General features: G+C 44.3%; 1 protein-coding gene across 26 annotated transcripts in view; it reads left to right on the forward strand.

The window, feature by feature from the left end:
* Window positions 1–26,373, forward strand: part of MADD (MAP kinase activating death domain) — a 155,043-nt gene that overhangs the window by 58,626 nt on the left and 70,044 nt on the right. For 24 of the 26 annotated variants that reach the window (XR_009760684.1, XM_061610973.1, XM_061610969.1 and 21 more), the window contains 3 exons: window positions 970–1,156; window positions 7,440–7,590; window positions 23,584–23,790. Coding sequence is in view for 25 of the 26 variants with exons in the window: in XM_061610973.1 (XP_061466957.1) it covers window positions 970–1,156; window positions 7,440–7,590; window positions 23,584–23,790 (545 nt within the window). In the remaining variant the exon portion in view is untranslated. The remainder of the gene's footprint in view (window positions 1–969; window positions 1,157–7,439; window positions 7,591–23,583; window positions 23,791–26,373) is intronic. The other 2 variants (XM_061610977.1, XM_061610980.1) reach the window with 1 other exon arrangement.

Consider the following 26,373-nt stretch of genomic DNA (forward strand, 5'->3'; position numbering starts at 1 on the left):
TGTCTTCTGCTTGCATAAATAAGAAACAGCCAGGTGCAGAAATAAGAGGAAGAATTACTGGTCAGGCAGAAGCTATTGAAATAAGTGTAGGAATTGTAATGCATAACAAATGGAACACATCAGCAGTGTGATGCTGAAGAAGGAATGACCCCAATAAGAAAGATAAATTCTACAGCAAATTGTTCATACAGTTTACTGCCAGCAAAAAGCATGACTGGGCACCCTATACAACCCATACCTCTCTGTGGAGAGATGTGTTGGGTTAAGTATACTCTCTTACTTTATATAGTTATATAATGGATTCACAGGACTTCTGATTTTATTAGACTGTTGCATTCGAAGGTGTGACGAAACATCTATATAGATGTAAACACCCTCTTCTTTGATATAAAGTTATACTTTGTATAATATAACACATCAGTGTTCCATTGAATGTTCCTATTTTACTTGTTAATGTTAATTTTCAGTAACGTTTTGATTTTATGTCTTACAGTGTATCCCTTTTCCTCCTCCTTAACTCATCCCTTTGTCAAAATTTGAATATATTCTTTTTAAAAATAGTGTGATGCTGGGTTGCAAGAGATTAGTTTAGATGGCTACCAGGAAAATTTGGCACCAAATGATAGTTACTGCTTTGCTGGACCACAGATCGAAGCACAGCCCTATCTATCTCTTCCTCCTTGCAGTGGCTCCACGTGGCAGAAAGAGATGTGGAAATGAGATGGCAACTATTCTCATCCCAGCCAAGTAATTCCAGCTGCTCCATTCGAGCCACTGATGGAGATATAAAGCAAAATCAGATGCAGGGTGCACAAGGCTACTCAGCATATTATGACTAGAGTTGAATTCAGCATGGCTAAATGTAGATACATTTATATTGTGTTAATATCCTCCTCATAGTAGTTAAGTGGAATATACCTATGAAAGTGTCATTAACAGTTTTATCCCCTGTGTCTCTTCATCATATAGTGAGAACCAGCAGTTCTTGAAAGAGGTAGTGCACAATGTCCTAGATGGACAAGGAGTTGGTTGGTTGAACATGAAGAGAGTCCGTCGGCTCCTGGAGAGTGAGCAACTTCGTGTCTTTGTATTAAGCAAGCTTAATCGCACTATCCAGTCAGAGGAGGATGCACGACAGGATGTCGTCCAAGATGTGGTCAGTTCTCTGTTCCTCTCTTTCTTTGAAATGATTTTGTTGTGTCTTTCTATATTGAAGTATACTCTAGGTGGTTTACAATAAAACCATTTACTATAAATCATCTTCACCCTTTGAAAGGCTACGATGCTGCAGTGGCAAGGCTCCCTAGACAAGCTGTTTTTCCCCAGGTAACATGCCATCAAGTGGGTTAAAGCACCTGCTAGTGTCCAAAGGCAAGAATGCAGAGGACTCAAAACCCAGGCTGCTCCTTCTGGTTTCCACCCCAGTTCATACTCGTCTTTGTCCGAGGCTGTTCTTTTTCTCCTTAATTTCTCTTGACTTCTGTTAGTGAGTCTTTGGTTTGTGTTGAATGTGAGGAGGTGTGTGATTGAGTACTCTGGGGAGTGGTGAGAGTGTGTGTATTTTTTTTGTGGGGGTGGTTTTCATTTCTTACCCCAATTTTCCCAGGGCTCGCAGCTGCAGCCCCAGCAGCCCTGTCAGGCCTCTTGGTCCTCCCTCATGTGCCTCATGGCTGCAGCCCCTCAGGTCCCTTTGCTTGACCCCAGCCCTGACATCTCTCCAGCCTCTTCCTCCTACCTCGTGGGGCTTGTGACTGCGGCTGCAGAGGTCTCCAAGTCTCTTCCGGAGGTCTCCTTTGATGCTTCCTTCCCTCTCACAGGGCTCGCAGCTGTGGCCCCGGAGCTCTCCTTGGCCTGATCCCTGCAGGCAGGGGACATCCCTCCTTCTTCCAGAGCTCACAGCTGCAGCCCGTTGCTGGGGAGGTGGCACCTGCTCTTGACCTTGCTGAAGTGGCAGTAGGTGCCCCTGCTTCTCCTGGAGCTCGCAGCTGTGGCTCCAGCTGGTAGCTGAGGCGACTATGATAGGCATTCCCCCTTTGGGGATTCCTGTCTTTCCCCAGAGCTTGCGACTATGGCTCTGAGCTGTTTGGCCTTTCCCGCCCTTTTTCCTCGGCAGTCATTTTGTTTGCTCCTTTGCCCCCTTTCCTTCCTGACTGCTGTTTTGTTTGCATTTTCCCACCCTTTTCTGCTAGCTTCTCTCTTCTGCTGTTTTTCTCTGCCACTGTTCCCTGTTTCCTCCCTTCGTTCTACATTGGACTGAAGACAGGGAGAGTGTTCATTATTTTATTTTTTTTAAGAAGAGAGAAGCACAACTGCTGACTTGAACCTGCAGTCTGGGCTGCATTGCACCCCTCTACTGTGTGTCTGTGCCTGGGCTCCTAAATCACTGCACGCCTCTACTATGTGCATGCGTCTCAGCTCTGGAATCGCCGCACCCCTCCTCTACTGCATGTGTTGAACTTCAGTTGCCTCACCCCTCTACTGTGTGCGTGTATACCATGGCAGACCCAGCACTAATTGCCGATTCTCTTGACCAATTCTCTGATGTGGAGCAGAGATCTCACCTCAAAGTATTTTCCACCATAAGATCCAAGGCTTCAAAGCACCACACCTCCAAACACCACTCTAATGCAGTTGCCAGGACCCAACATACCTCTACTCGGCTGCCATGCGGGCATGGTATGTGTCCGTTCCAAGTTTTCTAGAGCCGCTATCCACTACAGCAGTATTGTTGTGGAGGAGACTCGTTTGGAGGCCCCTGTTAAAGGTCAAGAGACTGGCAGCACTGTTCCACTCTCCATCTGTGTCATCGGAGAGATTTGATGGTTTCCCAGTAGAGCTTCACATTTCTGAACAACCATCTGCACCTGTACTGCCGGCTCAGTTGCCTGCCACTGCTGTATTGGGACCTCCCTCGGTTCCTATCCACCAGCTAGACCATTCCATCATGTCACTACCTCGACAGGTGCATCCAGCGACCACAGACCCACAACTTGATGCTGTGTCTCCTGCACAAGTACCCTTGCTTGGCTTACAGTTGACTCCTGAATTTGTTTCTCAACTGAAGGATGCTGTGCTGGGCTCCTTTTCGCAAGTCCAACTCCCTGCACAAGCACAAGGCCAGCCCCCCTCAAGGTCTCAAGTCCTGCCTCTCTTGCAACCTCACGCCAGGACCACTTCTTTTTGCCACCACTCATATGAGGGTCGGGCAGTATCTCTGAACCCTTTTGACATCACCAGAGGCACAGCTATTAGTGATGAGGCAGACTCAGTGGAGCCATCCGTTCCGCCAGAGGTTGAAGGGGATGATTGGAGTGGTGAATCAGAGGTGGAAGAGGATACCTTCCACTGTCTCTTTGCATCAGCTGAATTTTTATTGCTGTTTCACAGGATGCTGAGTACCTTGGGTCTTCCATTGGCTCTATCAGAACCCTCACCTCCTCCAGTTAAGGGCACCAACGTTCTGAGAACTCCCAAGTCTGTGCTACGTTCACTTTCCATTCCTAGCCCTCTAGATAAGTTGGCAAAGGAGGAATGGGCTCGTCCTCCCCTATATGGGTCTTAGCCCTGGCTAATAAATACTATTCCTTGGATTCAGACTTTATGAATTGCTTGAAAATCCTGTGAGTGGACAAGGAAATCTTGGGTTTGGTTACTAAATCCCTTCTCCAAAGGATGGGGACTCCCAATTTAAGGATCCTTCTGAACGGAGACTGGATTTCGCACTCTGCAAGAACCATGATGCAATGGCCTATTCTAACCAAGCCTCCTGCACAACATCTATATTCACTAGCGTTTCCATGATGTGGCTGGATGAGCTCTTGGAGAATCCCAGTTCTAATCTTATCAAGATCAGAAGGACTCTGGTGAAGCTCCACAAGTCGGCAGTCTCTGTGGCGGATGCCACCCTGGATATGACAGTTTGCGACGCTAGCTATTTCTGCAGGTATGGTAGCACGAAGGACTCTTTTGCTCTGGCACTGGGACGCTGATACCACATCCCAAGTCAACGTTTCTACAGCATCTTACACTAGTACAATGCTATTTGGAGAAGAGGCTCTCAAGTCTGTACTGGTGTACCCTAAAGATAAGCGGAAGCCAGTTTTAGCCATGAATAAAAAAGAGGACCAGAGACTGTTTAGAAAATTTGCCCCATACCATTCCTATCAGCCATTTTGAGGCCCCGGAGGGATGCACTGTGATTTTTGGTCTGCCAGAGGTCCTTGGTCCAAGCAGTGCTTCCAGGGTTGCTCTCAACACCAGAGCAGTTCAGGTCCCTCCTCCTCCTCCTCCTCCTCCTCCTCCTCCTCCTCCTCCTCCAGAAGGGGAGGTCACCAGCAGTGGCAATATTGACACCATTCCAGTTGGAGGCAGTTTGCTCCACTTCCCAGAAACTTGGCAACACATAACTATGGACTCCTGGACAAGAAATCTGATAGCTTACAGCTATGCTATAGAGTTCTGGCTACTTCCTCCAAACAGGTTCCTCTCCTATCCCCTGTCCTACTCTCTGGAGAGACGTACAGTAATGGAGGAACGTTCTGGACATAGCAGTCATAGAACCAGTGCCACATGCTGAACACTGTGCGGGAGTTTATTCTACCCTGTTTGCAATGCCCAATAGAGATCTCTCATGGAGGGCTGTTCTAGACGTCAAGTTCGTCAACGGGTTTGTGAGGTATCACCGCTTCAAAATGCAGTCCTTAGCCTCCATCATAGAGGTAGTTCAGAAGGGGGATTACCTGGTGTCCATCAATCTGACAGAAGTGTATCTCCATGTTCCAATCTGCCCTGCCCACAAATGTTTCCTAAGATTTGCTTTTGGCCAGCACCATTTCCAATACCAGGCACTGCCATTTGGTCTCTCATAATCTCCGAGAGTGTTCTCAAAGGTGATGGGTACCCTGGTCACCCATCTCCGCCTCCAGGGTATCCACATCTATCCATATCTGGATTCACAACTAATGCATCCCTTGCAGGGGGTGCAGGGCAGTGATATTGTCGACTCCAGATGCATTTATCAAGAATTATAAGACAGACTGTTACGCCTCTGCTGATGCTTCATTTGGGAGGTGTGTTCTGCAACAGGTGGTATCTCATGTTTCGTTAGCCGAGTGGACCCTCCCCATTTGGGCTGCTCATCCCACTTGATGGCATGCTATCTGGGGAAAACAAACCGTTAGTCTCATCTGAAAGGTGATTTTCCCAGGTATCATGCCATCATGACCCTCCCTAGTGGAGGCTGCCTATGTGATGTCATTCTTTATCAGTTGTTTACACGTGTATTCATTGCTAAGGTTCTTTCGATTGGAGTGAATTTATAATGTTTTAGTGAGTCAAGATGTTATTGTATACATTTCTGGCTATTGCTGCTCTTTTGTTTGTGCAGTTGCCTTTTTCCTTGCTGTTTTATCTGTTCTTCATGTGACTGCTGTCAAAATGTCTTCCCTCAGCCTCATCTGGAATGAACTGGGGTGGAGATATGGGAAGAAACAGCCCGGGTCTTGACTCCTCTGCATTCCTGCCTTTGGACCCTAGGAGGTGCTATAACCCACTTGATGGGGTGATACCTGGGAAAACCACCTTTGAGATAAGACCAATGGTCCATTCTAAATCTCTCATGCCCATACATCAGATGGCAAGGGAATGTGGGGGAGGGCCTTTGAAGTGGAGCAAAGTTCCTGGGTTCATATAGGAGAAGGTAATTCCAAAGTTATCCTGTTCCCAGGCTATTTAGGGCTTTAGGTAGAGCCAGCCTGGAAGCAAATTGGTAACCAATTGATGAAAGATCAAAATGATCCTCTGATCTCCTGGCCCTTGCCAGAAGATGGTCATGTTCTTCCAACTGAAATTTCAAAGGCAGTTCCACGTACAGTGTGTTTCACTAATACATTCTGGAAGTGACTAGGACATGAGTGACTGAGGCTAGGTCTGACTTCTCTAGGAAATGTATAATTGGCATACCAGATAGAACTGGTAAAAGGCACTCCAGGCCACCATTTCTGCCTGTGCATCCAGGAGGGCTGTTGGATCAAGGTGCACTTACAAGCAGAGAACCTGCTGCTTTGGGGGAGTAAATCCCTATCCAAAACAGATTGTATACTTATCCCCACACACACAAATTGTCAGATACCCCAACCACCAGTGCCTCTACCATATCTGCATTAAGCTTCAGTTTATTTCACCTACATCCACTCCAAAACTGTTCCCAGGCACTGGTTTAGACCTCTGCTGCCTCACTGGGATTAGGAAATGCAAACGAGGTAGAACTGAGGGACATCTGGATACTGATGATACCTAAACCTCAGGATGACCTCAACCAAAATGTTAAACCACATGGAGGATAAGATGGAACCCTGCAGCACTCCATAAGCCAAAGGTCATGCGGCAGAGCAGTAGACCTTCTGAGATATACCTTGAGGTGGGGGGAGGAGAATCAGAACTACTGCAGAGCAATGCCTTCCAGCCCTACCCTAACTCAGTGGCCTAGATGAATGCCATGGCTGATAATATTAAAACCGCTGAGAGATCCAGGGGAATCAACAAGGTCAGGCTCCTGCTGCCCATCTCCTGGTGAAGATCATCTACCAGAGTGACCAATATTTGTCTTTAAAGCCAGGTCAGAAACCAGATTGGAAAGGATCCAAACGATTAGGGTTGTTTACAACTAAACAGTTCTGCTAGCGCAAGCACTTTTAATTATGCAGTGGAACTTCCCCTTCCTCATTCTTCCTGCGTGCCTCTTGTGCTCCCTTTAAATATGGTCCAGAGGGTCAGCGGAAACCCCCAACAGATTTAGGGGGCGTGCAGGGAGGGGAAGTTCTGTTGCCCAGCCAAAATTGCTTCTGCTAGCAGAACTGTTTAGTTGGATATCACCTATAGTATCACCCCAAAATACCTAGAGCTGGTTTAATAGAGCATGCTCAAGTACCTTACTTAAAAAAACAAAATTGGAAACAGAGTGAAACTTATTTAGCTCAGAAGGGATGAGTGAAGTTTTTTTTTCAGGAGGACTTCGCAGTAGCTTTCTTAAGTGCTGTCAGAGCCTTCCCCTCCCTCAAACAGTTTTCTGTAGAATTCATTGATAGAGATAGTCCTATAAAGATAAATTCTATTTTAGGCACAAAATTAGCTCAGTGGTAGAACACATGATTTGCATGCAGAAGGTCTGGAATTGAATCTGTGACATTTTGAGGTGGAGATGGGGAGTTCCCATGTCTGAAATGTTGGAAAGTCACTGCAGTCAACACAGACAATATAAGCTAGATGAACTAATGGTCTGACTTGGTACAAGGCAGCTTCCTATGTTTCTGAGCTGCAGAAAACATAGTTAAGTTACAGAAAATTAATTAAAATGCAAGGCAATTTCTTTCTTGAATGGAAGTAATTAGGAAGTCCTAATTAATGAAGCATCCTTACCTTTGTGAGTGTTTTCATTGTAGGAAATCAACCGCAAGGTTTATAAAGGGATGCTGGATTTGCTGAAATGTACTGTGTCAAGCCTTGAGCAGTCGTATGCAAATGCTGGACTTGGGGGCATGGCAAGTGTCTTTGGTCTACTGGAAATAGCTTATACACACTACTATAACAAAGGTAAGGGAATATGAAAAACCACTGAATCATGTCAAATAAATGAATGTAAAATCTGTGAAATGCCCTACTTGTTACAAAACTAAGCTTATCACACTTTCTGGTGTAACTGTAATTGCATTTATTTTATCAAAGCTTATGTTTTTGAGTAATTACTGAAACATGTAGATTATAAGTTTTGATAAACTAGATTAAACAAATGGTATGTGTATTACAAATTGGAGATAGTTCTTGCCCATGGTGTTCCCTGTGGAGCCATGTAAAAGTTGTGTAACCCTCAAAAGTAGGTGCCTTCTCTGAAATTCTCTTGCTATAATTTTGGGTATTCATGTAACAGGAATGACTTAGCATGTAATAAATATGTTGAATTGCATCCATAATTAAATAAATACTGAGAGATGTATGGTAATACATACATACATACGTGCATGGTAATACTTGAATACTAAGAGATGTAAGATATGCAAAAGGAGAGTCCAGAGCTGTACAACGTATACAATAGGGACATGGAATGTGAGAAGCATGAACCAGGGAAAATTAGAAATTGTCAAACAAGAAATGGTATGTATCAACATTGCAATACTTGGCCTGAGTGAATTAGAATGGACAGGAATGGGACATATTCAGTCGGGCAACTACAGAATATTTTATGCAGAAAATGAGAAGTTAAAAAGAAACGGGGTCGCTTTAATAGTGAGAAGTGATGTAGCAAAAGCAATTAGGAGCTATAACACAAGGTCTGAGCGAGTTATATCATGAGATTTAACAGGAAAGCTATTAACATAACCATCATCCAAGACTGTGTTCCAACGGCAAACGCAAAGGAAGAGGAATTGGAAAGATTTTACACAGAAGTACAGGAAAAAATGGATCACACACCAAAACAAGATATGCTGATAATCATGGGGGACTGGAATGCAAAAGTAGGGAACAGAGGAGAACTAGGAATTGTGGGAAAATTGGGCTTAGGAGATAGAAATGAAGCAGGAGAAAGGCTTACTGAATTCTGTGAAGCCAGTAATTTGTTTCTTGCAAATATATTTTTTGAGTAACTGAAAAGACAACTGTACACGTAGACATCACCAAATGGTCAATGAAAAATGGAAATTGACTGCCTTCAAGTCAGTTCTGACTTACGGCGACCCTATGAATAGGGTTTTCATGGTAAGTGGTATTCAGAGGGGTTTTACCATTGCCTTCCTCTGAGGCTGAGAGGCAGTGACTGGCCCAAGGTCACCCAGTGAGCTTCATGGCTGTGTGGGGATTTGAACCCTGGTCTCCTAGGTCGTAGTCCAACACGCTAACTACTATAGGAATCAAATTGATTATATAATTGATAGCAGAAGATGGAGAAGTTCCATACTTTCTGTGAAAACAAGACCAGGAGCAGACTACAGATCATGAACTGGTCATATTGAAAATCGGAGTAAAGCTAAAGAACAACAACAAAGTAATCATAATGCCAAAATACACTTTAAATAACATCCCGGAAGAATATAAAGATCAAATAAGAAACTGATTTGAGGCTTTAAACTTAGTTGCAGAGAACCAGAAGAACTATGGATTGAAGTTAGGGACATTATCAGGGAAGAATGCAGAAAGACAATAAAAAAGGTAAAGGTGTCCCCGCACTTGTAGTGCAAGTCGTTTCTGACTCTTAAGGTGACGTCTTGTGACATTTACTAGGCAGACCGTATATATGGGGTGGGATTGCCAGTTCCTTCCCCGGCCTTTCTCGGCCTTTCTTTACCCCCCAGCATATGCCCGGGTACTCATTTTACCGACCACGGATGGATGGAAGGCTGAGTGGACCTCGACGCCTTTTACTAGAGATTCGACTTCCTCCTTCCGTTGGAATCAAACTCCGGCCGTGAGCAGAGCTTTCGGCTGTGTTACCGCTGCTTACCACTCTGCGCCACGGAGGATCTTAGAAAGACAATACCTCTACTTAAAAAGAGAGAAAGACCTCAATGGATGACTGAACAAACTCTTAAAATGGTTAAAGAGAGATGGAAAGCAGAAAGAGACAGAAACACTGTTAGTGTATATGTAACTATACAATGACTAGTACATAGGGACAAAAAACTATTACCATAGTTATTGTATAGAAATAGAAGAGGACAACAAAAAGGGTAGAACAAGAGCCCTATTCCAAAAGATTAGAGAAATTAAAGGGAAATTTAAACCAAGAGTAGGTATGTTGAATAATCAACAGGGGAACACACTGACTGACTGAGATAAAATAAAGGGAAGATGGAAGCAATACACTGAAGAACTCTATAAAAGAGATTAAAGGATAACAGATTCATTCATGGAGGAACTGTATGATGAAGAACCAGAAATTTAGAATGTGAGGTGAAAGCTGCTCTTAAAATACTTGGAAGAAACAAATCACCAGGAACAGATGGCATACCAATAGAGTTGCTACAAGCTACTGAGACTGAATCTGTCCAAATTTTGATAAAAATTTGTCAAGAAATATGGAAAACAATGGTCCACAGACTGGAAGTGTTCAATACACATCCCAATTCCAAAGAAAGGGGATCCCAGGGAATGCAGTGATTATCGAACAATTGCCTTAATGTCCCATACAAGTAAAGTAATGCTCAAGATTCTACAACAAAGGCTCTTACCATATATGGAGTGAGAAATGCCAGACGTCCAAGCTGGATTTAGAAAGGGAAGAAGTACCAGAGATCATATCGCAAACATACATTGGATAATGGAATGGAGCAAGGAATTTCAGAAGGAAATCACCGTGCTTTATAGATTACAGCAAAGCCTTTGACTGTGTAGATCATGAAAAACTATGGAATGCCTTAAAAGAAATGGGGGTGCCACATCATCTGATTGTTCAAGAGACTACAGTAAAGACAGAATATGGAGAAATCAATTGGTTTCCAATCGGAAAGGGCATGAGACGGGTGTATTTTATCACCCTATTTGTTTAATCTATATGCAGAACATATCATATGAAAAGCGGGATCGGACCAAGATGAAGGTGTGAAAATTGGAGGGAGAAATATCAATAATTTATTATATGCAGATGATACCATACTACTAGCAGAAACTAGTAATGATCTGAAACGAATGCTGAGGAAAGTTAAAGAGGAAAACAAAAGCAGGACTACAGCTGAACGTCAAGAAGACTAAAGTTATGACAACAGAAGATTTATGTAACTTTAAAGTTGACAGTGAGGACATTAAACTTGTCAAGGTTTATCAATACCTTGGCACAGTCCTTAACCAAGATGGAGACAATAGTCAAGAAATCAGAAGAAGGCTAGGACTGGGAAGGGCAGCTATGAGAGAACTAGAAAAGGTCCTCAAATGCAAAGATGTATCACTGAACACCAAAGTCAGGATCATTCAGACCATAGTATTCCCGATCTCTATGTATGGATGTGAAAGTTGGACAGAGAAAAGAGCGGATAAGAGAAAAATCAACTCATTTGAAATGTGGTGTTGGAGGAGAGCTGGACTGCAAAAAAGACAAATAATTGGGTGTTAGAACAAATTAAACCAGAACTGTCACTAGAAGCCAAAATGATGAAACTGAGGTTATCATACTTTGGACACATCATGAGAAGACCTGATTCACTAGAAAAGACAATAATGCTTGGAAAAACAGAAGGGAGTAGAAAAAGAGGAAGACCAAACAAGAGGTGGATTGATTCCATAAAGGAAGCCACAGACCTGAATTTACAAGATCTGGTGGTTTATAACAGATGCTATTGGAGGTTGCTGATTCATAGGGTCGCCATAAGTCGTAATCAACCTGAAGGCACATAACAACAAAAAAGAGATGTATGGAGAGCATGATTAATGATTTTTTAGTCAACTTCTGTACAGAATAAAATTCTTTGTTTTCATCGCTGCACCCAAATGTTTCTCTAAATTAATTTTATTTCAGGAATTCAGCTGGGAAATGACAGTAAACCTCAACAAAATCTCAGTATTAAGCACCTACATATTAAGCACATTGGGGATGATCCAGCTATTATGCACGAGGGCCAATGTGTGCATGTACAGCATCCTTGTCTCCACATACACCCCTAGCTTAAGGAAGGTATTGTAAAGCAGGGGATTTCTGTTCAACCTTTACTGGAAATTATGGAATAATCCAAATTTATCAGGGAGTTGGTGGGGAGGAGAAAGGAGGTTGTGAAGATCTGTATGCAGTATCACTTAGATCCAGTAACTAACAGAATTCAGTACAGTTGACTTTTCTCCACATTTTGAAATCTTGCCATGAGAACTAGAAAGAGGATTATTAGGGATCTAGTTGACTCCTTCATGAGATGTAATTTGATATTGCCCAGTCTTATATTTGCTTAAAGTCTATAGGACAATACCATTTAGTGGATCTGAGACTTTCTTGTCTGAGTTTACAGGCCTGTTTTGTAGACATGGAAGATATCTTCTGTTTATCTGTTTCATTTCAAAGCTTCATAGTCGCGCTAAATTAATTTTGAAATTTTACATTTGGATAAATTGGAGCTATGATCTAGAACATATATACAATTTAATGCTTTGCTGGCTTAATAGTTCTTCAAGACATATTCACTTAGAAGATGCCACTGCAGAAGCCCCTGCTGCATCCATGAAAAGTGGAGAACATGCTTCTGCCAGCAATGTTCCCACCATCAGTAGCTGTCACAAGGCCTTGATTTTATTTTTTATTACAATTGTTCATCACTTTGGGAGGCATATTGTCTGGGAAGTGGTTAACAAGTTTCATTAATTCATAAATAAATGGGATGTCATGGGGGCTGAGCAGGACTGGCGACAGATGTGCTGGATCCAAAGCTGGCCTATATTCCTCTTTTGTGTCAACCTGGAGCAGCAAAAAAATATATAATTACTGCCCAACCACCATGTTCCGCCCTTGCCAGCACAAGCAGCTGATTCTCACAGTAGAAATGGACAGGATTGTTTGGGGGAAAAAGAAATGTCCAATTAAGACTGCGAGCACACTAGATGCCTATAGCAAAATGCTTCCATTGGCCACACCTGGAGGAGGAACAGGTTGATCAGTTGCAAAATCTGTTTAAAGCTGAATTTAAAAAGAAATTGAGCTGATCCCACCAGGTTTTACAGTAAAAAGGGGTGGGGTTTGACTAGCATTGTGTGCTCCCATTTTCAGAAAAGAGAGGTGGAGACACACTGGAACCAGCAGAACAGTTAAGTGTGTCTCTACCCTAAATTTCCTATTTACTTTCTACTGTAGCTGGCATCTAATTTAAACAGCAGTTGCTTTCGGATGGAGGATGGAAGCATCTGGAGTCAGCTTTCTATAAGCATACTGGCCAAGGCTTTCATCTGTATTAGATTAATGGGCAAGAAGGCACGCTCCAGCACTCATTGCTTTTAAACAGTGTTCCAAAGCAAGATAGGACACACTCTAAATGGATGTAAAAGTTTTTTTAAACAACCATGGTTTTATGCAAATGATCTCCTATTGACTATCATTCATTCTGGAAGAAGATAGGTCTAAAGTTGCAGCAGAAATAGTATATCAAACAAATATCTGTGTGTAAAGGCTTATTGTTTAATTGAGCTTGCAGTGGGGCTATTGACTAATAGTCTGGCTTACTAAAGAAGCTCTGATATTAAACTAAAGAGATGAGCCATGTTGTAACAATGAAATATGAAACATAGAAGAGCCTTTATCAGATTGAGTGTACATCTAGATCAGGTTTTTGTTTCCATTGGCGACCAGCCATATGCCTCCAGGAATTCCTCAAGCAGGGCACGGGCAGCAGCCTCTCAACATGTGTGCATCACCAGTGTCTGGTGGGCTGGGCGTGAGGGCCAATAAACTGACTCTGAGTCCTTGCAAGACACAGGTGTTGTAGGTAGGTGGTTCCCAAGTCTGGATAATTGGTCAATTACCTGCTTTGAATGGGGTTATACTCCCACTGAAAGAGCAGGTTTGTAGTTTTGGAGCACTCCTGGATCCATCTTTGTCACTAGAGGCCCAGGTTTCCTCAGTGGCTAGGAGTGCCTTTTACCAGCTTCGGCTGGTAAGACAGCTGTGGCTGTTTCTGGATCAGGATAGGCAGAGGAGCTGTTACAAAAGGATGATAGGATGGCCTTAAGAACATTTTGACCAATTGAGGATGGCCTTAAGAACGTTTGTGATGCTTCTGCTTTGGCTGCTGATGCTTCCCTAGATGTGGCAGCCACTGCTGTTGGAAAGCGCAGCATCTGGTTTCGTCAATGGGTGGTAGGCTCAATTGCCCAAAGCAAACTTCTCAATCTTCCATTTGCAGAGAAATGGCTGTTTGGGGAAAAATTGGAGGCTTCCTCAGCCCCCCAAGGATAGCCACAAAAGGCCCTAACAGCAGCAACAGCCCTTTCACTACTTTTGTCCCTTCTAAAGGGTTCGAGGCTTCTCTTCGTTTTGATCCAGGTGGGGACAACAGAAGAGAGGCAGTATACATAGCTTTTAGAGAGCTGCCTCCCAGTTTGGATCCTCTTGCTTTCCCAAGGTTTCAAAGAAAGATAGTTCCTAACAATCTCACACAACAAAAAGGTGGGAGCCTGGCTCCTCTCCTTTGCCAACCGGTGGGAGGACATCGCCACCAATGTCTTGTTCAGAGAAGGTCGAGGATGTTGGGGATTCCAAATGCCTGGCATTGGGGGCTTTGATGGTGGCTGGCACCTCTCAGGCTGGAAACAGAAATGGATCTGAACCATTCCAGATGGTTCTCATGACAGATGGAAGTCTCTCAATCTGTCGTGTCCAGGACTGGACTCAGGAACCAGACCAGTGGGTGAAAGCAATTCAGTCTTTATTAAAGTAATATCCAAACAGAAACTATGTCTTCTCATGAAGCAACACAATAACACGTGTCCAGCGACATGCAAGAGAGTTGACAGAACAAGGAATCCCTGCTCCCCTTGACTCTTATAAAGGGGCCTTTCTGGCGCGAATTCTCTCCACCTCAAGGTGCTCTCTTCCACACCCCTCCTCTCTCTCCCCCTTGCTCTTTTTTGTTTTCTCCGGGTTCGTGGTGAAGGGGGAGGCGCTGCCCCCTCCCTTTCTGAGGATTCTACCTCTGGTATTGGGGAAAGAGGGGGGTGGACGCCATGCCCATCAAGTGGGCTTTTCTCTGGCTGAGGAGGGAGTTGAATTCCCCCTCCTTCCGTTTCTAACTGCTCTGATCTGGGAAGGGGGATGAGCGTGGGAAGTTCCTGGGAAGAGTCTGTGTCTGTATCTGTGTCGGCTAGAGCTTCAAGGTCTTTACTGCTGGGCAACACTAACTCTGGGATTCCTCCCCCCTCCTCTGGTTCTTCTTCACACAACTCTGGGAAAATGATCTCCTCCCCCTCCTCATCCTCTGAAGTGCCAGGACCCCAATCCTGCATCCTGACACCATCCCCTCTCTCATGCTGCGCCCTCCCCCCACTGGTCAGCGTAGGGCGATGGGGAAACCGTTGATGGAATTCTTTCACTAAATCTGGGGCATGCACATCCCTCTCATTTTCCCATGATCTGTCACCTGGCCCATAACCCTTCCAGTGAATTAAGTATTGCAATTGATTACGCCTCCTTCTGGAATCAAGAATCTGTTCCACTTCGAATTCTGGTTGTCCATCCACTAGAATGGGTGCCCCTGGAGCCTCCACTGGTCGTAAATCGCTGGGAGGGGCTGCTTTCGTTAACAAGGAACGATGAAACACAGGATGTATTTTGAAAGTAGCTGGCAACTTCAGTCTATAAGCCATGGGATTGATTTGTGCCTCTACTTCAAAGGGCCCCACTCTCTTATCCTGCAGCTTCCTACACTTGCCCGGCATCTGAAGGAAGCGAGTGAACAACCACACCTGGTGTCCTGGTTGGAGGGGGGGCCCCTCTCTTCGATGCTGATCGGCAATTCGTTTATACTCAATTTTGGCATCGTGTAAGTACCTGCTGCACGGCCTGTAGTTCCTGCAGAAATTCCCCGGCTGCAGGCACAAGCACACTCTCTGTACTACTGGGGAAGGCTTTGGGATGGAATCCATAGTTAGCAAAGAAGGGTGTTTGCCCAGTGCTGGTATGCAAGGAATTATTATAGGAAAACTCTGCGAAATGCAAATAGGAAACCCAGTCATTCTGTTGATAGGAAACATAACAGCGTAAATACCTCTCTAAAACAGTGTTCAGTCTCTCTGTCTGCCCGTCCGTCTGGGGGTGATGAGCCGAAGAAAGTTTTAACTCCGTCTGCAACTGTCTCCAAACTGCCCTCCAAAACTTAGCTGTGAATTGAGTTCCCCGATCCGAGACTAAGCTATTTGGCAAACCATGCAGCCAGTAGATTTCCTTTATGAACAGCTTGGCTGTCTCTTTAGCCTCTAAGGCCCCTGGGCAAGGGAGGAAATGTGCCATCTTTGTCAGGGAGTCTACGACGACCAATATGGCCGTCATTCCTTGTGACTTCGGTAAATCAGTTATAAAATCAATGGATAGGTCCTTCCAGGGTTCGTTCGGAATAGGGAGGGGCTCCAGCAGTCCTGGTGGTCTTCCCGTGTCTGTTTTCGCCCGCATACAAACAGAACAGGATTTTACATAGTTCTCAATGTCTCTGCGCATTTGGGGCCACCAAAAGTCCTTGGCTACATTCTGAATGGTCTTAAAGATGCCAAAGTGCCCAGCTGTGATAGAGTCATGACACTGACGCAAGATTCTGAGTCTTAGATCCCCCTTTGGCACATATCTGGCGGCTTTAAACCACAACAGTCCATCTTTCCAATGGAAGTTTACTTCTGGGTCCTGGCTGTGTTCCATCTCCTGAATATACTGTTGCATGCATGGATCCTCCTTTTGAGCCATTCTGAGCTCTTCTTCCCAAGAAGGCTGACATGATCCCAACATCAGCTTCTCTGGCGGAACAACGTACTGGGGTTGGTTGTCAATTTCACCTCCTTTGTATTGCAGTTGCCTGGATAGAGCATCTGCTCTCTGGTTTTTGGCATGGGCATGGTAAGTAATCTTGAAGTTAAACCTGGTAAAGAACTGCGACCAGCGTATCTGTCTCTGGTTCAGCTTTCGGGCCATCTGTAGGCTATCCAGGTTCTTGTGGTCTGAACGCACTTCTATCTGATGCTGAGCTCCCTCCAAATACTGTTTCCAATTCTCAAAAGAATCCTTGATGGCTAGTAACTCCTTTTCCCAAACTGTGTAATTCCTTTCAGCATCCTTTAGTTTTCTGGAAAAATACGCGCAGGGGTGTAGCTCCGTTCCTTCCCCATTCAGCTGCAAGAGAACCCCCCTGATGGCAAAATCCGAAGCATCTGCTTCCACGACGAAAGGACAGGTAGGTTCGGCAAAACGCAAAATGGGCTCAGAGGAAAACTTTCCCTTCAACTCTTCGAAGGCGCTTGCAGCATCCTCTGTCCATTGAAATTTCCTTTTTCCCCTTAAACAGTCAGTGAGAGGGGCCGTTAACTTGGAAAAGCCTGGAATGAACTTTCTGTAGTAGTTGGCAAATCCCCAAAAATGTTGTACATCCTTTTTAGTGGCCAGTTGCCCCCAATCCAATATACAACTCACTTTTTCTGGGTCCATTTCCACTCCTTCCGCTGAGATGCGATATCCAAGAAAGTCCAAAGACGATAGGTCAAACCCACATTTCTCTAACTTAGCATACAAATGGTTCTCTCTCAGTCTTCCCAACACAGTTTTCACATGCTGATCATGGTCTTCTTGGTTCTTTGAAAACACCAGAATATCATCTAAATAACAAATTACATACTTGTCCAGGAGGTCTCTTAAACACTTCGTTCATGAACTTTTGAAACATGCCAGGACTTCCACAAAGTCCGAATGGCATTACCAAATATTCAGATTGACCATAGGAGGTCAGAAATGCTGTCTCCCATTCATGTCCCTCCTTCATTCTGATCAGATTGTATGCTCCTCTTAAGTCCAGTTTCGTGAAAATTTTTGCAGAGCGCAGTCGGTCTAACAACTCCGAAATCAGGGGCAGCGGATAGCTGTTAGGAATAGTGATTTGATTTAAGGCACGGTAGTCATTACAGGGCCTGAGCTCACCTCCTTTCTTCTTCACGAACAACAGGGGTGCTCCAGCGGGGGACTGCGAGGGATGTATAAATCCTCGCTTCAGGTTTTTCTCCAGAAATTCCCTCAGTGCCTCTCTCTCTTTCTCTGTGAGAGAGTAAATTCTTCCCGATGGAGTGCTCGCTCCTGGCACTAAATCAATTGCACAGTCATAAGGACGGTGGGGAGGTAAGATCTCTGCCTCTTTTTCATCAAATACATCTTTAAATGTCACTTGCTTGGCTTCCTGCACTGCCCCTGCCAGCGTGTTGGTGGTTCCTTCTGGCTGACAGTTTTCCTGGCAGTACTGAGAAGTGAACCACACCACCACGTCCTTCCACGCTGTCTTTGGGTCATGCTTGACTAACCAGGACATTCCCAGGATCACATCAAAGTTCGAGAGGTCTGACACATACAGCGAAATGAACTCTTCGTGCCCCGGGATTTGTAGTTTCAGTTCCTCCGTGGCTCGCGTTACCCCTCCTGATTTCAAGGATCTCCCATCTATGGTCTCCACCGACAAGGGGGTGTCCAATTTCCATTGGGAAATTCCGTAACGCTTCGCTAGCTCTGCATCAATAAAATTTGTGGTTGCTCCACTGTCAATTAACGCTGTGGAGTTAAACATTACTCCTTTGGGAGTTATAATCCAAATTGGTAACACCAAGACTCCTTTTGAAGGAGGTTTTGCCACCGGAGGCCCTTTGTACAACGCGGCCCCCAGTCCACCGGCCTGTACGTGGACTGGGTTCGTTAGTTTCCTGCCGGCTCTGGTTTTTTCCCTTTCAGTTTGCAATCCCTAGCCACGTGGTTCGGCTTGGAACAGTAAAAGCAGAGACGTTCTCGACGTCACCTCTCCTTTTCTTCTTCCGACAGCTTTGGCCTAGCCCCCCCCTGTCCTTCGGTTGCGTTGCCTGATGTCCCTGGGGTTGAAGGGGTCTTGCTGCGAGATGCTGAAACTGAGTATCTCTGGATCTCCTGTTTCTTTTCCAGGCGCCTTCCTTCCAACCGGTGATCGATCTGCAGACACAGCCTAATCAGTCCAGGCAAATTATTTGGGGGGGTAGTTCTAGCCAAGTCATCCAAGATTTCAGAACTCAGTCCACTCCTATACATAAACATCAAGGCTGCATCATTATAACCAGTTTCCTGGGACAGAATTTTAAAGGCGTTAGTGTACTCCGACACGGTTCCTTTTCCTTGCTTCAAGGCGCCCAACTGCCTAGCCACCGTCTCAGCCCTTTGAGGGTCCTGGAACATCTCAGTCATGGCTCGCATAAATTCTCTATATCTTCCCAGAAGGCCATCCTTTCTGACCAGGTACGGAGTTACCCATTTGGCAGCTTCTCCTTCCAAGAGACTGATCACGAAGGCCATTTTGGCCACATCACTAGGAAACTCTGCATTCCTGATGTCCAAATACAATTCACATTGAGCCACGAAAGTAGAGAGCTGCTCACTCTGTCCCGCATATTTTGGTGGCAATCCTATAGGAATCTTCACCACAGCAGCCTGAGGGGCTGTTCGCATCTGATCGATCGTGGTTTTCAAGGTCTGATTGTCAGTCTTCAATGTCCTGACAGCCGCTAACAAGGTTTGAACATCTGCCTGTAGATCCGCCACATTAGCTCTCAGCTGTCTCACTTCCTCCGTCAGAAGTGGGATTTGTTCCCCCTGCTCCCTTCTCCGTCTTGTCAGGTTCAAGCGGTGGGAGCGTTGAGGGTGAAGTAGGTGGTTCTGTCAATCTGTCGTGTCCAGGACTGGACTCAGGAACCAGACCAGTGGGTGAAAGCAATTCAGTCTTTATTAAAGTAATATCCAAACAGAAACTACGTCTTCTCATGAAGCAACACAATAATACGTGTCCAGCGACATGCAAGAGAATTGACAGAACAAGGAATCCCTGCTCCCCTTGACTCTTATAAAGGGGCCTTTCTTGCGCGAATTCTCTCACTCCACCTCAAGGTGCTCTCTTCCACACCCCTCCTCTCTCTCCCCCTTGCTCTTTTTTGTTTTCTCCGGGTTCGTGGTGAAGGGGGAGGCGCTGCCCCCTCCCCTTCTGAGGATTCTACCTCTGGTATTGGGGAAAGAGGGGGGTGGACACCATGCCCATCAGGCGGGCTTTTCTCTGGCTGAGGAGGGAGTTGAATTCCCCCTCCTTCCGTTTCTAACTGCTCTGACCTGGGAAGGGGGGTGAGCGTGGGAAGTTCCTGGGAAGAGTCTGTGTCTGTATCTGTGTCGGCTAGAGCTTCAAGGTCTTTACTGCTGGGCAACACTAACTCTGGGATTCCTCCCCCCTCCTCTGGTTCTTCTTCACACAACTCTGGGAAAATGATCTCCTCCCCCTCCTCATCCTCTGAAATGCCAGGACCCCAATCCTGCATCCTGACACAAGCTGGGGGCTCCACCTAGGAGGTCAGATGATCCAGGGTTCATGGTCTCCTTCAAAATCTGAGTTGAGCATCAATCTTTTGGAGCTGAGTGCTGTCAAAATGGCTGAAGGAATTCAAGACAAGCTTCATGGCACCCATTTGTTGATTCTTATGGACAACATAGCAGTGAAGGCCTATGTCAACAAGCAGGGAGAACTCTTTCCCAAGCTTTGATGGAGGAGGTGTACAAGCTGTTTTGTTGGGTGGAAAGGAACCCGAGCTGGACAACACATTTGCAGATTGGTTCAGTCGCTCCACGGTGAAGGAGGTGGAATGGCAGCTGAATCCAGGGGTCTTTGTACAGGTGGCAAGGAGGATGGGCTGGCTCAAGATGGACCTGTTTGCCTCACCAGAAAATGACAGGTCCCAGCCTTCATATCCTACAGGCTTGCCCCTCAGTCTAGGCAATGGATGCCTTGGAAATGGTGTGGCCTCCTCAGCTTTTGTATGCTTTTCCACCTTTTGGACTCCTTCAGTGCACGATCCAAAGAATTAGCTCCCTCAAGGCTCAAGTAATTTTAATAGCTCCTTTTTGGCCATAGGAACCCTGGAGAGTGCACAGTGCTAGGACCTTCTGATCTAAGATCCCCTGGTCAGTCAACTTGTTCTACTTGACTGTGTGGAGGCTGAACAGATGTGACTAATCCAGCAGGGTGTTACTGGGGTGGTGTAGGCACTATTGTCTTCCAGGAGGGCCTCCACCAACAGAATCTACAACATCATGTGGAAGGCTTTTCTCACCTGGTGCTTAAAGGATGGGAGTAGTCCAGTTTCAGGTGACATCCAAATGGTGCTGCGATTTCTCCAGGCTGGCATAGATAAGGGTCTCAGCACTAACACTGTTAAGTGTCAAGCTTCCATCCTCCACTAGCATTTTATTTTCCTCTGGGGCTGAATCTGTATCCTTTCACCCGTTATACAGGAGATTCATCAAGGGAGTACTGTTGATTTCCCCTCAGATGGCACATAGTTCCCCACTTGGAACCTCTCTTGGGTTTTGTGTGCCTTAACTGGGTCCCCATTTGAGCCCATGGCTATCTGTTCCCTGGACTTACTAACTGTAAAGACAGCATTCTTAGTGGCTATTACTTCATATAGATGGGTGGCAGAATTGGGAGCCCTTTCCTCATTCTCTCAGCTGTGTATATTTCACAGAGACAAGGTGGTTTTAAGACCTAACCCTACTTCTGTGCCAAAAGTGAATTCTGTATTCCACAGATTCCAGGAAGGGTTTTTCCCTTCCTTCTGTACAAATCCATCATATGACCAGGAGTGCAGATGGCACTGTTTGGATGTCAGATGAGCTCTGTGTTTGTACCTGGTCAGGACCTTGGAGTTCAGAAAATCAGAAGTCCTATCTGTGGCATTTTCAGGTCCATCTAAAGGTCAGGAGGTCTCATCTTCGTCCATTTCGAGATGGCTGAGGGGAAACCATTGTGCAAACTTCTGACTTTGGATAGAAACCCTCCAAGGGGGTGACTGCCCATTCCCTCAGAGATGCAGCAGTTTTGGCTGCATTCAGAGGAAATCTACAAGGCTGCCATCTGGCCTCCCCACATACCTATACAAAGCACCACAAAATAGACTGGTTTTCATCTTCAGATACAACATTTGGCTGGAAGGTGTTGCAGAAGGTGGTGAGGACATAATAAGGGAGCAGAAGTATCCCACCCTGTGCTAACAGCATACTCCTCTGGTATATCCTAATCACAGAATGTATCCCAGCATAATTAGGCAAAAATGGAAATTGGTACTTACCGTGAGCTAGAGTTTGCTGATTATGCTGGGATGCATTTGATCCTGACCTTTAATATTCCTCTGCTGAATTTGAATGGTTTGTCTCAGTGGAGGGCTCAGTTTAAGGCTGTGGTCTCCGCCTTACATACCATACATGATGTTTAGAGGTCTTGTCTTTTTGTCTTGCGGCCTTGTGTTACTTTCACTTCTTTCTATGCTTTTGTATACCATGCTAGTATGATATTGTAAGTATAGTTATAGTTATAGTTGCAATGTTCTCCACGTTGGATGTGAGATGTTGTCGGATGAGAAGGTGTCCTGCTTCGTCAGCTTTTCATTTCTGAAGAGTGGAATGATTCCTCTTCATAGAATGCATCCCAGCATAATAAGCAAACTCTAATTCATGGGAAGTACCAATTTCTGTTTTCAGGGTGGCTTACAACATATTAAAAATAAGAAGGCAAATGAGTGTTGTGATAGCCATTCAGAGTCCTTTGCTTTCACAGAATACATCATAGTGGCATGTAGCATGCTAACTGATCAGAGGTAGTAATGAATATATAAAAAGAATAAATTTCAGTAATGGGTACAAGTGGAAAGTAGTGAAGCAGTCATTGAGAGTTCAGTTTTTAAGATCATCAAAGGCAGAATTCACTTCCAGATTTTTCACCTACAGGCTGTCCAACTACTTTTCTCTCTCTTGCATACATCTGTCGAGAATGCTTTGATTTGGATTCCTGCATTGAGCAGGGGGTTGGACTTGATGGCCTTATAGGCCCCTTCCAACTCTACTATTCTATGATTCTGTTACAGCTCCATATCCATTCCCATTTATAATGCTTGCGTCACAGCTTGTTGGTGTTACTCTTCTCCAGATCTTCGGCAGTAGATGAGAAATAAGTCAATACCTCTGGTGATGATGGGGATGGGGAGGTGTTCCCAAAAATAGCATGGAATAATTTCCTTTTATTTGTTTAAATTATTTTAATGCCATTTTCAGGCAAAATCTCTCAAATCTCATAAAATCTAAAAACAAAGCAATGTATAGAAATATAAACATGAGAAAGCAGAATAACAGTATTAAAGGCTGGATGAAACTATCTACAGAAACTGAACACACTAAAAAGTATGAGAAAATAAAAAGGTATCTACTTTATGCCAACAAGGTATGAGGCTTAGTGCCCAGTGAGTTTCTTTGTGACCAAAGTTGCTGTACCCTAAGCAAAAGGCTCTAACACACATGACCACCCACTTTCCCTCCTGCAGAAAGGCTTCTGAGGCAGATCTTAATAGCTGGGCAAGCTTGTGTGAGAGAAGGTACTTTGAGGTACTCGGGTCCTAACCTTTAGACCAGGTATGGGGAACCTTTTTGCCTTCTAGATGTTGCTGAACTACAACTCCCATCATCCCTGACCATTGGCCATGCTTGCTGGGGCTGATGGAAGCTCCTGCTGGGAGGAAGGGCAGGATAGAAATCATATAATTAATAAATAAATAAATAAATAAATAAATAAATAAAGTGTAGCAACATCTGGAGGGCAAAAGGTACCCCGCACCTGCTTTCGACCCTGTATTTTGAGCATTGCTCTTGAACATTGCTTGTAAGATCTGAAAGCGAGGACTGTTTTTTAATATCTGTAAACAAATAATTACCATCATCTGTCCAATCCATTTTCTGTACACTTCTTTCATTTTTTCTTCTTCCTTCTCTTTTGACTGTTGTCGGTATGTTTTCTCCCCTCCTGTTTGGCTGCTTATCTCTCTTCCTTTCTTTTGAAGAGCCAGATAAAAGAAAACGAAGCCCAACAGATGGAGCAATCACTCCGGTTGGCAAGGACCCTATGATAGCCATGAAGGTGGAACTGAAATCCAAGGTGCAGCTGCCAGTACCCCAGCTCATGCCAAGGGCACCAAGCCCCGCAGGGAAAGGGCCAAGCGAGTTTGACACAAGGAGTCTAAAGGAGGAAAATTTTGTAGCTTCTATTGGTGTGTATTTACATATATATGGAATGTAGGAAAGTAATTTTGCACTAGCATTATAATCTTATTTGCATCTTTCCCATTGAAACGTTTGCCCCATCATTGCTGTAGTAATGTGCTTCTCTCTCATTTGGATGGCAAAAACTAGTCATATATGTTCTTATCATGTCTTGGAGATATATTAGCTAAAATTTCTGGTACTGATCTGCTTTTTGAAATTCTGTGTTCAGGTTAATAGAGATTGCCATATGATTCTGGCATTGGGGGCTTTAATAATTGTTTACATAGACAGAGGGTCCTACCAACAAAACAGTCTAGTGGAAACATAATTTATTGGGGGGGGGTATGCACCAGGGATTGGCTGATCACAAAAATAAATTAGTATTGAGAAGAAAATATTTTGCCTCAATGACCCAATCCTGGGCCATTGATTTTTTGGGATTTACTCCCAAGTACACGTGTGAAGGATGCCTTGGGGTTTATGTTCAATGTTAGCCCTCACACTCTTAACAGCCTATGTTGTGAATGTTTTTATATAATAGACAATCTATCTTTCCCTTCAAAACAAGACCGACTGGAGCAAATACTATACACTTTTCAGCTATATTCCCTCATCAGTTATAAGTTTGTAAGAAATTGTGTCTAAATGCTTACATTGGCACAAACAGTGCTACAACTGGTTAATATCTAGCAATATTAGGATTGGAGTTACTGCACAAGCTAGACCACGGGTTGCCTACCTTTTTGGAAGTAAATTTCAAATTTTGAGAGAGAGCTAAGGGTGCCAGTCACAAAATGGCTGCCATGGGGGCATGGCATAACACAACATGGCTGCAGTGGGGGGCATGGCATAACACAACATGGCTGCAGTGGGGGGCATGGCATAACAGAGAGGGTACAGTCATTGCTCATTTTCCATCCTTCCTGTCCCCGGACAACCTCATGCTTTCCATGGAAAATCAGCTATGTCTTGGTGGTCCTGATTGTGGCATAAGAACCCTGTTTTCCCCAATGCCAATCCTAAACCAAAGCATAGGCTGCGATCCTTTACCCACTTACCTGGGAGCAAGCCCCATTAAACACAAAGTGACTTACTTCTGAAATAGACAAGTATGCCATCGTAGTGTAAGTTAGCTATACAGTGAATTCTTAATGAGTGCCTGGACTCCAGCTTCTACACAGCATGACTCATTTTACCGAAACAGCTTAGAATTGTGCCTGCACATTTTGCTTCATAACTTCCTTTCAAGGGGGTCTAGAGACTTGCTGTTTTTAAAAATGAAAGCTCAGAGTTTGGGGCACCTGCCCTAGGACACCAGTGAAGGCCTTCATGGGCACCAGGTTGGCAACACCCAAGCTACACAGAAACCATTTAGAAAACTTAAATCAAATGCTATATTATATGGAGGCTGAGTATTTCTGGTCATCCAAAGGATAAAAGGAAATCCAGTTCTAAAGGTTTCTAGCACAGAATGTTATCCAAATGTAAGGAAAAAAGGAGGCTATCCCATCTCAAGAAATTGCGCCGAGACAACAATATCACTGTAAACATACTTGTCAGATTAGTTTCTAAAACATGATTCCCCCCTCCAACTTTGACCACAAGTTGAGTTCCCTTTAGTGGATACAGTATCCTTCAATACCAATGTGTCTAGGAAGCAAGCAGAATTGTGATGGGTGGGGAAAAGGGAGTGCAAAGGTGGGGAATGGGTGGGGAAAGCAGCATGAGTAAATACTGTATTAGAAGTACTGGGAAGGAAGAAAAATCATTTCTCAGTTTGGATATTCTTATCACATTTGGTGTCCTTCCACCAAATAAAGTATGGGAAAAGTGATTAGGTTTTCTTGATAAGATGTAATTAGCTCTTTATATCATTGCATAAATCCCAACCCCATATCCCTCTGACATGTTCTGAATGTTTCCTGTCCCATTTCTATCTTTGCTTTCCCATGCTCTGCTTCTACTGCAGAATAGTAAAATGCAGCTTTCTACACTACTTCTTCTACTTCTCTGCTCTTGTAAGAGCTCAGTGTCTTCCTTACCTTGCAGCATTCCCAGCTTCTGCCTTCCTATTTGGGGAGGGAGAATGAAGTGCACTGTTTATACTGGGATTTCCAGGAAGCTTATTTACGATTTTGCCACTGGGGCTGCAAGGCCAGCATCTGGAATTATCTGAAGTTTTTGGCAACAGGAATGAAAACTTCTTAGCAATCTGAAGTACTCTATAAGTTTGCTGTGTGGGTTGCATTTTTATCTCCTCCTGTACTTATATTTTGAATATTCTCTGCCCTTTTTGTAAAGAGCTCTGTTTCAGAAAATCTTCATAACTGAGAAAAAGAGTACTAAGGGTAGTATTTGGTGTATCTTTCTTTTTTAATCTCCTCACCCCTTTGTGTTCTTTTTGTCCTGGTTAAAATTATTTGGAGGCTGATATATTCGACATACATAAGGCTAGAAGACAAGTAGGTAAAGCCTAGCAGTTATGATGGTCATATTCAGGCCCAACTAAACTGTTTACATAGATTCCTTTTGCATTTATAGAAATAGTTTCTCTTACCCAGCATTACATTTTGGATTGAGAATATAAT

Source organism: Rhineura floridana, chromosome 2 (assembly GCF_030035675.1).
Source record: "Rhineura floridana isolate rRhiFlo1 chromosome 2, rRhiFlo1.hap2, whole genome shotgun sequence".
In the NCBI taxonomy this organism is placed as follows: domain Eukaryota; kingdom Metazoa; phylum Chordata; class Lepidosauria; order Squamata; family Rhineuridae; genus Rhineura; species Rhineura floridana.